The sequence below is a fragment of the Mauremys mutica genome, chromosome 13 (assembly GCF_020497125.1).
Source record: "Mauremys mutica isolate MM-2020 ecotype Southern chromosome 13, ASM2049712v1, whole genome shotgun sequence".
NCBI lineage: Eukaryota > Metazoa > Chordata > Testudines > Geoemydidae > Mauremys > Mauremys mutica.
The window spans coordinates 6,990,284-7,004,857 of NC_059084.1; the positions used below are offsets into that span (position 1 = coordinate 6,990,284).

The following is a 14,574-nucleotide window of genomic DNA, read 5'->3' on the forward strand; positions in this document are numbered from 1 at the left end:
CCTACCTGCACAATTACTCCACTACACACACAAGCTAGTTTTAGGATATGTGTGATAGGAACGTAACCCACACTGACACAGGATGGCGTCCGTCCCCCTCTTGGGGTGGCTGCTGGTGCACCCAGTGGTTGGGGAGGCTAGTACAACCATAGCTAACAGAGGTGGATGTTTTAGCTCACACAGTAGAGGTTCAGGCTTTTAGATGCACAAGTTAAATCCCAACAGCCAGCAACCCACACACGGGCATGGGATTACAGGAACACAGGGTCTGATATCGTGCATCAGACTGTCGCTCCATCTAATACAGGCTCTTGCTGCTGTCAGAGTAAGCAATCCCTCCAGACAGGGAGCCAGACATCTTCACAGGATCATCTGCACCCGTTTCAGGCCCCAGGACCAGCTGTTTTTGAGGAACATGAAGAAAAATCCCATAACAATACGGCCAATCACACCATGGTTACCTGGGAGGAAAAATCTTTCCTGTGATCAGTGTGTGGCCTGAAGCCACATGGCATTGCATCACGCCCTGCCCACTCGGCATCAGCAGGAATAATAAACACTCATAAGCACGGGCAATAAACAGTCATTGCTTTCCCTCTAATGCAGCGTTGCTCAAACAGCGGTCCGCGAGGGTATCCCAGGAGGTCCGCGGGCCCTGCTGATCAACTCCTCCCCCTCCCTCCCAGCGCCTCCTGCACACCGGGGAACAGCTGCTCAGTGGCGTGCAGGAGGCGCTGGGAGGGAGGGGAAGGAGCGGGTGCGCTCGGGAGAGGGGGGGCGGAATCATGTCTGGGGTGTGCAGGAGGCACTGGGAGGGAGGGGGAGAAGCGGGGATGGGGCGTGCTCGGGGGAGGGGGCGAAAAGAGGCAGGGAAGTGGAGGGGAAGGGGAAAAGCGGGGACAGGAAGAGGTGGGGTGGGGCCTTGGGGGCAGGGCATGGGGCTGAGCAGAGGGTTTGGGGGTCCACACATTTTTTAAAATCAAAATGGGGGTCCTCGGGTTGCTGAAGTTTGAGAACCGCTACTCTAATGCATTGTTTTTAGCTTGCAGGGAACACTTCAACTTAAGTGGGAGTTTGAACCTAAAACAGCAAATAAAAGGCAACTGCCCTGTCAGCTGTTTCCATGGGCACAAGAAGAAGATCCCCAAAATCACACCAAGTTTAGCTTTCTTCATGTTTATTACATGGAAAAATCGCAACTTACTGGAAGCCCTGGAGGTCCAGGCTGTCCTGGGAATCCTGGAAGACCTGATGGTCCCTAAAAGGAGTGAGAAATAATAAGAATTCCCATATACACCCTCTGTAGAATCTCTCTTGGGAAAAAAGAGTTCACTGAAGGACCCACTCCTGTTCCCACTCAACTCAACAGACGTTTTGCTGTTCAATTCAATGGGAGTGGGGCAGGCCCCACATACTATATATGTATGAGATGAATGAGGATGAGAAAGGTTTTCTTGGGACAATTTCACCATGTTAATAACTAGACTGAAAATCTGAAAAGAAATTAAAGTGCAATCACATTTTTTAATGTGGCATAAGGGGACATGGCTAGAAGAGGACTGAGCCCCAGCGTCTCTTTCTGCAGATGCTTTTGTGCCTGCCAAAGGAATTGCAAGGACAAATCTGAGTATTTGCACCTGCATTCTCTCAGTCCAAGGCATAAATCCTCAGGATTTGTACTTCGAAATGTGAATGCAAATTTTGTGCATGACTGCAAAAGGAAGATTTGACCCAATATATTAAATGGCTTCATGCCAGTGACACACTTGAGCTCCAGGTGTGACAAATCCCCTGCCACAAAGAATGGACACCGTTGTCACCAGCTAACCTGCACACATGGCATGAGAAACAAAGCCTTCATTCGCAGTTACAGCTTACACGCCCTGTAGACTTCAGCCATTAGAGGGCGAGATGACTGAGCAGCTCTGGCACGGTAGCTGACACATACCCACCGCACTAGCCAGTACAGGGAATGCATCTCCTGCTGGCCGATTCACAGAGCAAGTGTGGTGTCATACTCTTATTAAGCTTCCCAAGTGCAGCAAGAGGTCAGAAATAGACCTTATTCTTCCATGGCTGCATGATGTTCAATCAATGGGAATTAAACAGCAAAGGAAACTCACAGGTGGCCCCTGAAGTCCGTTTCCACCCGGGAGTCCACTGGGTCCTGGAGGCCCCTGTAAAATAGAGCCAGAACATTACACATGCTGCTACCCAGCAGAACTCTCACAGTACAAAAACAAATGCTTTACGCTGCTCACCCCTCCCACTCTTACACCCCTCCCTTACACACCTTATCACCCCTTATCAGCCAGATGCTCCATATACAAACACAGACACTCCCGGGCTCCCTGTGCCCTGTCCCCACGCGGGATCCCCTTCCGGGGAAAGCAATGAAATGTTCCCACCAGTTACAAAGCTGCTGCACTCTGTGGCGTCTCTAATTCACATCAGTGGCCAAACCGGCCTCCAGCAGTGTAAAGGTTGCATCAGGCCGCCCTTCGCCATGGCTTCACACCCACTGGATTTAGCACGGCTCAGAGCACCCAAGGATCTGGGTCTGTGGGTGGGTTTTGGGGAAAATACCGAAGTAGAACACAACCAATGTAATAAGTTAAACTCCCTTTTTGAGGCCTGGTCTACTCTTACAACGTAGGCCAACCTAGCAGTGTTGCTCTGCGGAGTGAATTTTTCACACCCCTGAGCAATGTAGCCAGGTTGACCCAACCTTCTAGTGTAGACCAGCCCTGGGAAAGATGCCGCTACTTACCGGAGGGCCTGGCAGTCCCTTGCCCTGGAAACAAAATTTAAAACAAAGAAAGGTCATTTGGAAACTGACCACACACAGAGTGGATCATTGTATCAAAAAACCACTTCCCCCACCCCCAACACTCCCCTAGCCCCTATTATTCTAATTTAGTCAGAAAGTGGAGCCAGAGACAGTTACTGAACTCTAGATTTAGCGTGACCAGATGTCCCAATTTTATAGGAACAGTCCCGATTTTGGGGTCTTTTTCTTATATAGGCTCCTATTACCCCCCACCCCCATCACAATTTTTCACACTTGCTGTCTGGTCACCCTAACTAGATTTGTCGTCTGTATTTTGCATTCATTTTTGCTCTTTGTTGCCCGTGGGCTATTCGCTGCTCCAACATTCATCCAGTGACCCATTAACGGGTCATGTGCACATATGAGGGTAGAAATACAGCCCCCCTCTCCGGGTTTTTTAAACCTAGTTTTCTCTACAAATCTTTTGCTGTTGGGAAGCCACTTCTCTTGGCACCTGTTAAAAGCTACATTAAAAGAAAACCATCTCTCTGGGGATATGAAAAAAACAACAACTACCATCCCTGACAAAAGAAGGACTGTGACCGAGTTAATGTTATGTGACCAGCTGCTGGCCCGTAAACACAGAGTTTAAGATATCATCAAGATATCATAGATTCCAAGGCCACAAGGGAGCACTGTGATCAGCCAATCTGACCTTCAGTATCACATAGGCCATGTCACATGTGTGGGAGGTATGTTATCCCATCTCGCCTGTTCTGACCTTGGGAGCGGACAGTTTATTGAAAGTGACAAGCAACCGGAATGCTTGACTCTTTGTGCACCTCGATATTCTGCCTCCTGGTCATACGAAGAGAGGACCAGCAGGAGCAGTGGTGTCAGTAGCATGCGCTGATGTTGCACACTAAGTTAGTCATGCCTGTTAGCTCCCTGGGCTGAGAAGCTGGATTTTTAATACCATAATAATCATCACCTTGGAAAAGGCTATTTGATTTTTCAGCATTAAGGAGCCAAGGCTTTTTAAATGCAGTATTTCAGTGGAGAGCTTCTATCTGCAATTAAACACATGCCCATCATTTAATTTCCTGGTTGGCTTTTTGAGGGGCTTTGTTACTAAGACATCAGTACTGATCAATGTGGATCTAGCTCTAAATTTTTCTGTAATACCATTGGTCCAAATCGCGATGGTTAAATGTGACTCCCCGGTAAATAAAGAGATCTTCCAACGCAGCTGTGTGGATTTCAGAATTATTATAAAGTCTCTGAGGATGCTTAACCAGCTGGATGGTTCAAGAGGCTGAACCTTCTGACAGCTCCTTTTTACAGGCTGGAAAAGACGTTATCTTGCCCTGCGCGCTGCCCGATGAGTTGGCATATGTCCACTGCTGACAGGAACCACGCTGGGGAATTTATAAATGTTGGGCCAAAGCTCACTGAAGCAATAGAAAGTCTCCTACTGACTTCAGTGGGCTTTGGATCAAGCCTTTGACAGCCAGAACTGGTTTTATATATTTTAAATATATATATTTTAATACAGACCCCTCCCAGCAACATCTCTACTTAGTACATGATCTCTTTTCATCTTTGAGCCCGTACGTTTGGCTCAAGACGAGATCCACATCTTTTCTTGCCCTGTGACCTGACCCTCGCAATGAGATAGCTGTCATCAAAACGGGCTTTGCTGGTACTTTACTATGGGGAATTCTGCACCTGTATTACGCTACACAAGCCTGCAAATTCTCAGAGTTACTTACAGCTGGTCCAGGCGGCCCTGCAGGTCCTAAAGCCCCCTGTAGGATTAGAAACATCAGAATATGAGTTAGCAGGTTAGGCCTCTCCACAGAAGTAAAAGGGGAGTTTCTAATCCAGATGTCAGCCTGGTGGCTCAGAGCATCCAGAACTCACCAGATCATGGGGTCACCTTCCTCTGGGGAAGTTCAGTAGCATCTTACACCACCCACATGGCAAAGCGAGACTGAGCTCACAGACGTGAGTAAAAGACCCTTCGACATGTCTGATTAGTTAAATGATTCAAGAACGCTCTTGATGCTCAAAACAGAGCCTTTTCCCTACTCTCTTAGAAAAATCTGTGAGCCCAAATTAAAACACGAGACCCCACTAAGTGAGGCTAAATATGGGGAACCACAACACACAACAGGCCACAGATTGGTCACTGGGAATCTTTAAAGTTGGCTACAGATAGAGTGAATCTCACTGGCTCCCATTTGAAACGTCCTGTTCGTAATTACTTCATGCTGTGGACCGAGGGCTATATCTGAAATCGTTGACAGGAACGGGACCCAACTCTACTGCATTTTATTAATTCATCCCTTTCCCCTTCAAGCAAAGATGTTTAGATTCTGGGACTTGTCTCTTTTTGCCAACTATTCTGGTGTTATTTCCCTCTTGCTTTTGCATTCCAAACCTTAAGCCTGATTTACAGTTTTCTGAGCATGTTTGCGATCTTAAATTTTATCCTAAAATTAAATCACTGAAGTTGCTAAATTTCTGCTTCATTACAGATAACAAGACAGACAGCTGGGCTTTTTTAATCGCTTTGTTGTGTTCTGAAGATGCCAATGCTGGAAAGAGCCTATGAAATTAATCACTGGTTAATGCTCCAAAGCAGACTAAATGGAAATGGAAAAATGAATGACGAAAACACTGTTCCCTGCATGGTGATTCCACAGCCACTGAACACAATGGGTTACAGAATGGCCCTTGTTGCCATGTGAAATTACAGGAAAGATTTGGGCTTATTCACATTGGTGTTGAGGGCAAACACACTCCCCTCTGTCTGAGTAACCAACTGTGCTCAATGGTGGGTGCTGAATCATACAATTCCCCAGCCGTCTTCCCTACAACTATCTGGAGACTCAGAGGGCTTATCTATAAGCACAGTGCAGTACTGACTATAAATAAAACATTAGCCAGCAATACGATAAGTCTCATGACATAGATGATTATTCATACTAATGCCACGCCCAGCGGACTGTAATGTCAAACAGAGTTGTCATCCCCACCTTCTAAAAACTGGCAACAGGTTTGTATTTCTCTGAGAAGACTCCATGACATCTTTAGCGACTCTGGAGTCCTCACTCCTGCAGGCCGGGATCTGCAAAACTTTTTGGTGTGCCAATATGCCCAAGATCAGCCATTTGCCTGTGTAGTTAACCTACCTTAAAATCTACACTGTACCGGAACAGTCAGCAACAAGCCTTAATGCAGTAACTGATCCTGGAGCTCGAGGAAATATTTACACTGCACACTAAATCCAGGCTCCAAGTCAGGTTTGAGCCCAAGCCCCCCCTTCCGTCCACACACACATCAGTCTGACTCCAGACGGCAAGTATTCAGGATCCAGGCTGCGATGGGGAAGGTGGGTCAGAGCCCAAGTCGCACGGTGACTCAGGTCCTAGCCCTGTCGTTTTGCAGTGTGGACACAGGTCAAGCCGCAAGTCAGAAGTTCTTCATATTCTCCATATTCTCCATGGATGTTAGCATGGCTGTGAGACTCAAGTTCAGCAACAGCAAACCCAGGTTTACACTGCAGCGCGGAGGCTCAAGCGAGGGCTTGGAAACATCCAGTCCACAAGCCCGGGCCCCATAGTCCCGGGCTTACAACGCAGTTGACGCACCGCTAGTTAGCTAATACCTGCCTACTGTCATATCAAAAATGACCTTCATCAAGACACACTTTTGGGTCCTAAAATCCCAATTCAATTTCTAAAGGGCTAGATTGGGAGCCCCTAGTGTGGAGCAGCCGTTGCTGTTGTACAAGGAGGTAACTACGGGAACCAAAGGTTATCTTCCACCTGGGAAGGTGGGGACAGATCAGGGAATCGCACGCTTGACTGCGGCTGACAGCAGGTGCTGGTTACTACTGTGTCGATAAGGTTTAAATACAAGCTCTCTGTGCTTGAGTTCACACCCACACACACCCTTGCCCTGACAAGTAGCCCCACTGAAATCAACACGGCTATTAATGTGAGCAAAGGGCTCGCAAACAGGCCCAAATGAGCCGCCTAATGGTGCAGCTGATCAGGACCAGTTAACAAAAATAGTATTAGCAATAATTGAATGTATAATCCGCCAGCCCTCCCGCTGGTGCTGAGGAAGCTGAACAGCAATGGAAGACTCAACCCCATTCGAAACCATCATAAACCAACAATAATATCGAAAGGCAAACAACGTGTCACCATGAAAAAGGGGGTGGGTCCAATATACAATCTGATACACATTAAACCTGAAAAACACCCTAGTGGCAGCTTCTCCCTTGCCTTAGGGCTGTTTTCTGCCACCTTGCCTGCCCAAAGCAGCCCTCCAGCGGCATCCTCCAGCAATACGTCTCCAACACGACCTCCACCTCCCTGCTTGGAGTCAGTGTAAGGGGCACGTGCAGGGAAACCAGAAGTTAGCTGGGGCTTTCCTACAGCTCAGCAATTCCCAGCTGCTGTATCAGCCCCGCAGGGTCACTGATGGCCACTCTAAGTTACACCCAAGGACCAGCCTGGTGCACAACCATACCAGGATCTGGGCTCAGTCAAAGATGTGGGGATGAGCTGAGGCAGACATCCTGGGGGAACGAGTTCCACTCCCTAGATGCTCCTGTATATACCAGTGAAAATGGAATAGTTTACTTCTTAGCTCAAATGATTGACACACACACACACACAGGATCATTGTCTACAGAACATAACTTAAGAAGCTGGGAAGTACCCAAGAACTAAGGGTTTATACAAATCTGGGCATGGGAAATGCACGGGAGATCCACAGAAACCTGCTTCAATGTGAATCTCTTGGCATTTGGGCAAAACCTCAGTAGCTGAGTATTTTTAAAGTTTTCATTTTTCACCACCATTGTTAGTCTTGGAGAACAATTTATTGGTCCAAGTAACACACCATCTGGCCTTCCCATAGCATTGCTACCACCTGGGAAATGAAATAGCATCAGGAGACCAGCTCTCGCGTTATTTCAGTGCCATCAATGGCTCCAGGAAGCTTGAAAAAAGTCAATGAAATGTGTAAACACACAAATATTAGACCCCAAGCCCGACCCTCTTTTCTACTGCCAAGAGTTTCTGCTTGAATTTAGCTGACTGATGTTCTCAAAGTTCTTAGCCTATTCTTAACCAGAAAGGAGATTTAGCTGTGACAGGGTAAGGAAAATACAGCCAGACAGCCGATAACAGCAGGTTGACTTAATTATTCATGTTAACAAGCATAAGGGAAGAGAGGAGGAGGAGGAGGAGGAGGAGGTGTGCCACTCTTATTCAACGTGAGTGATAGTGAGCTCATCTTTTGTTTAATGGCACCAACACAGGCCTCACGGTGAATTTTTCTATGCTGTGTTGATGCTCACGATGCGAGATACAATGGCTTTGTTCTCTGCGCCTACAGCTCTTTACTTGCATTGCTACTATTGTTCTCAGTTGCTGCGATTCCAGGGTAAAGGCAGAACTCAGAACAGGAAATGAGGAGGTGGCAGACTCAGACACACAACAAGCGATGTATTTATTTATAGGACATTTTAAACGTAACGCTCTGCCAGTAAAAATCGCCATCCATTTACACAAGAAGCCCCACGCGAGTGGAGTGCTCGTCTGTTACATTCACTGACTCTTGGGATTCTCAGGGTCAGATTGCCACAAGCTCACGAAATGCTTGCACAAAATCCATGCCCAATTTGCACGTGCAGTTCCCATGACGGCACACACAGACGGTGGATTCTGCCAGTGTGTGTGTGCAATTGTGCATGGTGACTGCATGCACAAACTAGAACAACCGCCCATGCCATTGTGAACTTAGCCTCTGGGTTTTCAGAATTTCATCCACATAATTGCACACGTAGGCCCCGAGATTGAATCGGGCGGCATGCATAGAACCTCTGTGAAATTGCCACTGGAGCTCCCTTTTCCTCCCAGCAACTCCCCAGGGAAAGAGTATGAAGGTCAGGTTCCCACTTGAAGAGTAGCCTTCGCGGGATTTCCTCCTTGTCTGGAGGAGTCTGTCAGGCTGCCAGAGGTGCCCTCGCACTCCAATTGCCTTGGCTCTGACTCCCCCAAAATCAAAAAAGAACAGTATTTTTTAAATGCTCAGTTTAGAAATGGTGGGGGGGGGGAGTGAAAGCAGAAGCGTAGACAATAAATTGCAGGTGTCTCAGAGACAACACTGGCACAAATGCACCCTAACAGCCCCATTATTTTCTACTGAGGAATTCTGCGTGTGTTTGGAGACCAGACCGTCAAGAGATATAGGACATACTCCTCTTTCAGAGTCTGTTAAATGAGGCTGGGGTGAACCAGTTCTGATAAAAACTCTCGCACGCCACCACCCAAAACTCAAACTGAACCAGAGGTGATTTTTCTATGGGCTAGGATTTTTTAAGGGGCCCAAGGGTGCTTAACTCCTCCAGGATCCTTTAAACACGCCAGTCTTAGAGTTCAGAAGATTTCTGATGACTTTCACTTCAGGTTCTCTCTCCTGCCTTCCCATGTCCTGGTCCAGATTGCTGTCAGGAGTGGAAGTACTGAAATATTATGGCCAAGTATTTGGGTTCCACAGAACATGCCTGAGAAATGGAAGTGACCTTTATTTTCAGAGGGATTTAAAAGGAAGCCAAAAGACCCTCACTCAAGGGTTAAAGCTTGGCATCCAATTTCTCAGCCAGGAAACCATTATTTTAATTCAGAAATATTTGGGGGGGCATTTTCTGAGTTTGAAAAGAGTCTGAAATTGTATCCAGTACAGAGTGTGATAACAAGACAGATGGACAGACCTGGAAAATAATCCAGTAACTGCTGGTGAGGATGTTTACTTGGTGATCCCAGGAAGCACTGCCATTCCACCCCAAGATTTCTGCATACCAACCCAGATTAGAAATGTTTTCCCTTATTAAATTTAAAGAGGATGGTTAAGCAAACAGATTTCTGAGGAGCCAAGTGCCTCATTAAGAAGTGTCATGCTAGGAACGGCTGTAATCCAATAAAAATCAACTCTGCTGCAAATGTCAACTCAGCCATTGTCCTACTGCATATTACTCAGGTTTTCTTCTGATCACTTTCATCTTTAACCCTAAAACCTTTACAACCACTGAGGACAAGGCTAGATGCTGCTCCTGTAAAAAGAAAATGTTAAGTTCCTGACACCTACTGAGTTAAACCTGGATTCTGCTCCCATTGAAATCAATTGCATAATTCCCATTGACTTCAGCAGGGCAAGTTCGGGTCCTTAATACATAGCAATGAAGGTTCCTTCTACTTTTCAATGATTATAGGTCAATATGCAGTCCTGGAGCCAGATGGTGTGACTCAATTAAGTTCGGTGGAGGTGCATCAGTTAATAATGCATTTTCTGACTCAACTCATTCTCCCGATAACACTGTGCTTTCTCTTACGATTGGAAAATGATCTTACCATAATTTTTTACAGTGGGGCAATATTACTTCTGAATATACATGGATACAGTATATAAAATGCGTGCCTAATATGCCATTCTAAATTCAGACATAAATATAAATTATTCTGGGTTCTAGAAAGTAGCTGAGTCTTGGTATTTTCTTAGGGATGCACTGATTTATTGATGCATTCTACACTGTGTACATACAGTATAAAACACTAAACTTTAAACAGCCCTTTTAAAATCTTTTGATCTTTTAAATCTTTAAAATCCTTTGGCATTAGCAATAAGGTGATAATCCAGGTAATCTCATTGCCAAAATTAATTGTTTTCTTGTTTAAAAACTTCTCAGGGCTGACAATGCCATTGGTATAGGAACAGTCCTACTCCTAAAGTCAATGGGAGAACAGACCTAGAGTAACTGAACTATTTCATTAGGGTGCTTGAGAATCTCTTTGCCAAACCAAGAGAGGCAGCCTTTATGGGAGAACAGAAACATTTCTTAATAATATAGTAACAGAAGCTAAAAATCTCTTGTGAATACACTGCCATAAGCCAAGCACATCTGTTCATAGTGACAGCCAGAAGAGCCTTTTTACCCACAGAGGCCCAAGTTTAGGAAAACATCCTTATTCAGAAAAGAATTTAAGTATGTGCTTAACTTTAAGCACATGCTTACATCCATTGAAGACAGTACGCACATGCTTGTATTGCATTGACTGCAACGGTTTTTATGTGCTTTCTTGAATAAGGGCCAGAGGAAATGAAGTTAGAATAACAATGCTGCATTGCTAAAACTCTGTTTTCAAATTCAACAATTTCTTCCCCTGCTTTTATTGCATTGACTATAAAAAGACTTTCTAGATGGATCACTGACCTTAAAAAGATGCTGTAAATGTCAACAGGTCAAAAATTTGCACCACGCTTACAAACAGGTTTTCAAGACCTGGGAACACATGTCTAATCTGAACATACAGTTTGGTTGTTGTGTGTGCTAATCATGAATTTGCATGCTTCAGCTAAATGCTTAAAATGTGCGTCACTTTGCGCATACATCAAATTCTCAAGTACCCTGTTTGCACGTGGCTATCAGGTGTGTGTGCGTTCAAATGGGCATGTGCAAATATGGATAACAGAACATGCAAATGAGGCATGTTTCTGTTGCCCAGGCCTTCTTTGTATTGAAAATCAGGGCTGGATCCTAGGAGTTGCCAACCATCCCCACTGAAATCAAGGATAAAACACTCATTGGCTGCAGTGGGAGCAGAGTTAAGCCAAAAGTGAGTGCATCAGAAAACCTCCCCCTACTTGTTGTGCACCTTCTGGTTTTATCGAAGACGACTGCAACAGAGATGGATTCTCAAGTGGAGAATGCCAGCACAGATGGGAAGCAGCCAAGAGCACAGTTTTGCTCCATGCCTGACAATGCTTGAGACCTAACACACTGTAAGACCTACGGCAGACCTCTCTCTTTCCCATAGTGCCCCTTGGCAGATTTCCTATAAGCAACTATTACATTCAATGAAAAAAAAATCTATCTGTGAAGGCTGTGACATCCATGCTGATGCAACTAATGATGTCACCATGTCAAGTGTGACCACAACCCAGGAATTAATGAAAGACACCAGTCTACACAACTGAGGAAAAAAAAGCAGCAGTAGAAAAAAATAACAGGACTCTGCACTCAGACCACAAATAAAGCCCTAATAACGGTATTTGAATAAACCTGGAAAGCTTGTTAATTGAATTTATGTTCTACACAGGCTCTCTGAATGCGTCAAGGAGCTAGTTATGCACCCAAAGTACCCTGAGATCTGGTCTGCTAATGGTATTTCCTTATCCGGGACATCCAAGACCACGCACATACATGGCGCCCTGAGGCAATTAGAAACAAACCAGTGAAATATGTCAACACACACAAACACCTGAAATACAAACATTAGACCCAGTGCACAACCCTGGATCATAATTACATGGGGGAAAAAAACAATTCTGGGAGATGAGAACAGCAGTTGGTTTCAAGCATGCAAGGGGAGTACAGCACCTAGCAGAATGGAGAACTGGTCCAGGACTAGGGCTCCTAGGTGCTAGGACTATACAAATAATATTCTAAATGTCATCAAGTTACAAAGAGATTTGAAATAACCATTGAGCAGTACCTTGGGAATATAAATGTAAGCAGACTAAGGATTTAAGTTCTATTACTTACTCTTTCTCCTGGTGGCCCATTTGGGCCGGGCGGGCCATCGGGTCCTGTTAAACCCTGGGAGGGAAAGAAAGGCAGGGATCAGAGCAGAGAAGAAGACATAGCTAGAGCCTGTTGGAAACCCCAACCAATATCCCTGTTACAGAAGAGCTAAGGGAGTTGGGTGCCCAAATCCCATGAAATCCTGACAACCATCCTCTTCATGAGAAACCAGGGACGGAAAGTATGTGGGTCTCTTCTGCTCATTCAGCACATCTGGTGAAACATCCAAGTCAGTTACTGTTTAACCACAGCTAAAATTTGGGCCGAATTTCCAAAGCTAGGGCTAATGGGTGCTCATGCAGCCCAGGGTGTGCTCCTACAGTGGCCACAGAACCCCAGAGTTGTGCATGCAATTATCTGATTTGCATATGTAAATACCAGTTTTTGCATACAGTGGGTGTATATATATTTCGGCTGAGGCACTTGTTGCACCTACTTTTGAACATTCTTGGCCCTTGAAGGTTTTGTCTTACTTTCATGATTAGATCCCTAATCGGATATTAAAAATAAATGTCTTCATTTAATTTGCCTCTAAAGTAAATGATCAAAACACATATGGTTGTTAAAAAAGTGTTATTCCATCAGCTATTCATTTTAAAATAGTTACAGCACTGATCATTTTAACTGAGATTTGGGGCGGACTGTTTAAAAACACGTCATGGATGTTAAGGAAAAAAAAATCAATAGCCATATGTTTCTGCTTCTTGAAACCTGTGAGGTCCCACAGTCTGGGACTCAGATTCAATGCTTAGCTTTGTTTCAGAACAGTGTTATAAGGCCTGATCCTGCAAAGACTCCAGAGGAACTGCTCACATGAATGAAGTTATTCAGGTGTGTAAGTCTGGGCAGGATCGGGCCAGCGAGCAATTAAAATTCCCTTTTTAGGATCACAATAAATTAGACAGCGCAACAGCAATACCATACCTTTATACACAAACGTCTTTCATGTGCTGCAGTATCATGAAGGGCCTTCAATACTCACTCTAAGCGGTACCCTACACTTTGAGTGACCTATTTCTTGGAGTAAACTGCTGTTAATGGGCAGGTGTGACTCAGTAGGACTCAAAATACTTACTGTGTCCCTATAAAAGGTACTAAAGAAAAGGAAAGTTTTAAGGTTAGAGTCAAATATAGGCCATGGTTCAACATCTTAGAGGGAGGAAGTAAGACACTGCAAGACAGAGGAGGCAGTAGAAATACAACATCAGGTCACAGATTGGGTCCACCATGGGGAATGGAAGGGAGAGCATGCCGGAGTCATGGAGTGACTGAGCTTGGGACAAAGTAGGATGGAGTGGCGTGAGTCCACAGAGATGTCAGGAAACCAGGAAGGCAAACATGAATTGGGTTTTGGAGACGGACCCAGGATTAAGTGATGAAGGATGGGCTGCTATTAGTCACAATTCCTAGGCCAAGAGTGACTTGGCTGTAGCACTGGACTCTCTGAAGTATCAAGAATGGGAATTTAAGATCATAAAAGAGAACTGTCATGGACAAGGAGGAAAGTGATCAACATGTGAATAAGGGATTTCCGCAAAGTCAGGGTTTGTGTAAGGACCAATCCTGGGAGAATTCCAGAGAGGGTGACAGACACATACAGAAACAGAAGAGGTGGTGTGAAGAAGGCAGTTTGGTTTAAGGCTGAATCCAGGTTTTCGGGCCTTGGAAGGAAAGTTAAGCAGAGTGACAGTGAAATCAGAGAGATGAGATCACACGGGGTTTTGGTTGGTTTGGTTTTTTACCTAGGAGAAGAACTTGAGTCTTTGAAATGTTCAGTACTAAGAAATCACAGTGTAGTGAGGATCTGATTGAGCCAGAGAGCAACGGGAGACAGAGGGCTCAGGCAGATGTCAACAGATATAGAGTGGGGGGCCATCCCCCTTGAAGCAACGTTCAAGCCAGCAACAAAACAACTCAGAGGAAGGAGACAAATGGAAAATGGGAAGAGGCATGCGCTCCATAATGGAGGACAACAAGTGTTAAACATTTAGCTTATCAAATATACAGGATAGTTAGGAAAACCATAAAAGGAGACTGATGAAGACACTGGGCTAGATTCTCAGCGGGTATAAACAGTCATAGCTCTATGAAAATCAGTGAAGCTATGACAATTTATATGAGCTGAGGGACTATCCCACTG

The 14,574-nt window shown here is 45.2% G+C and overlaps 1 protein-coding gene across 1 annotated transcript in view; it reads right to left on the bottom strand.

Annotated features, from left to right (window-relative positions):
* The window catches only part of COL9A3 (collagen type IX alpha 3 chain), a 67,411-nt gene that overhangs the window by 42,267 nt on the left and 10,570 nt on the right, over positions 1-14,574 (bottom strand). Inside the window, exons 5-9 of the mRNA XM_044986376.1 lie at positions 12,396-12,449; positions 4,543-4,578; positions 2,771-2,794; positions 2,124-2,177; positions 1,205-1,258 (exon numbers count right to left, since the gene is read on the bottom strand). Of these exons, the coding sequence (XP_044842311.1) occupies positions 1,205-1,258; positions 2,124-2,177; positions 2,771-2,794; positions 4,543-4,578; positions 12,396-12,449 (222 nt within the window). The remainder of the gene's footprint in view (positions 1-1,204; positions 1,259-2,123; positions 2,178-2,770; positions 2,795-4,542; positions 4,579-12,395; positions 12,450-14,574) is intronic.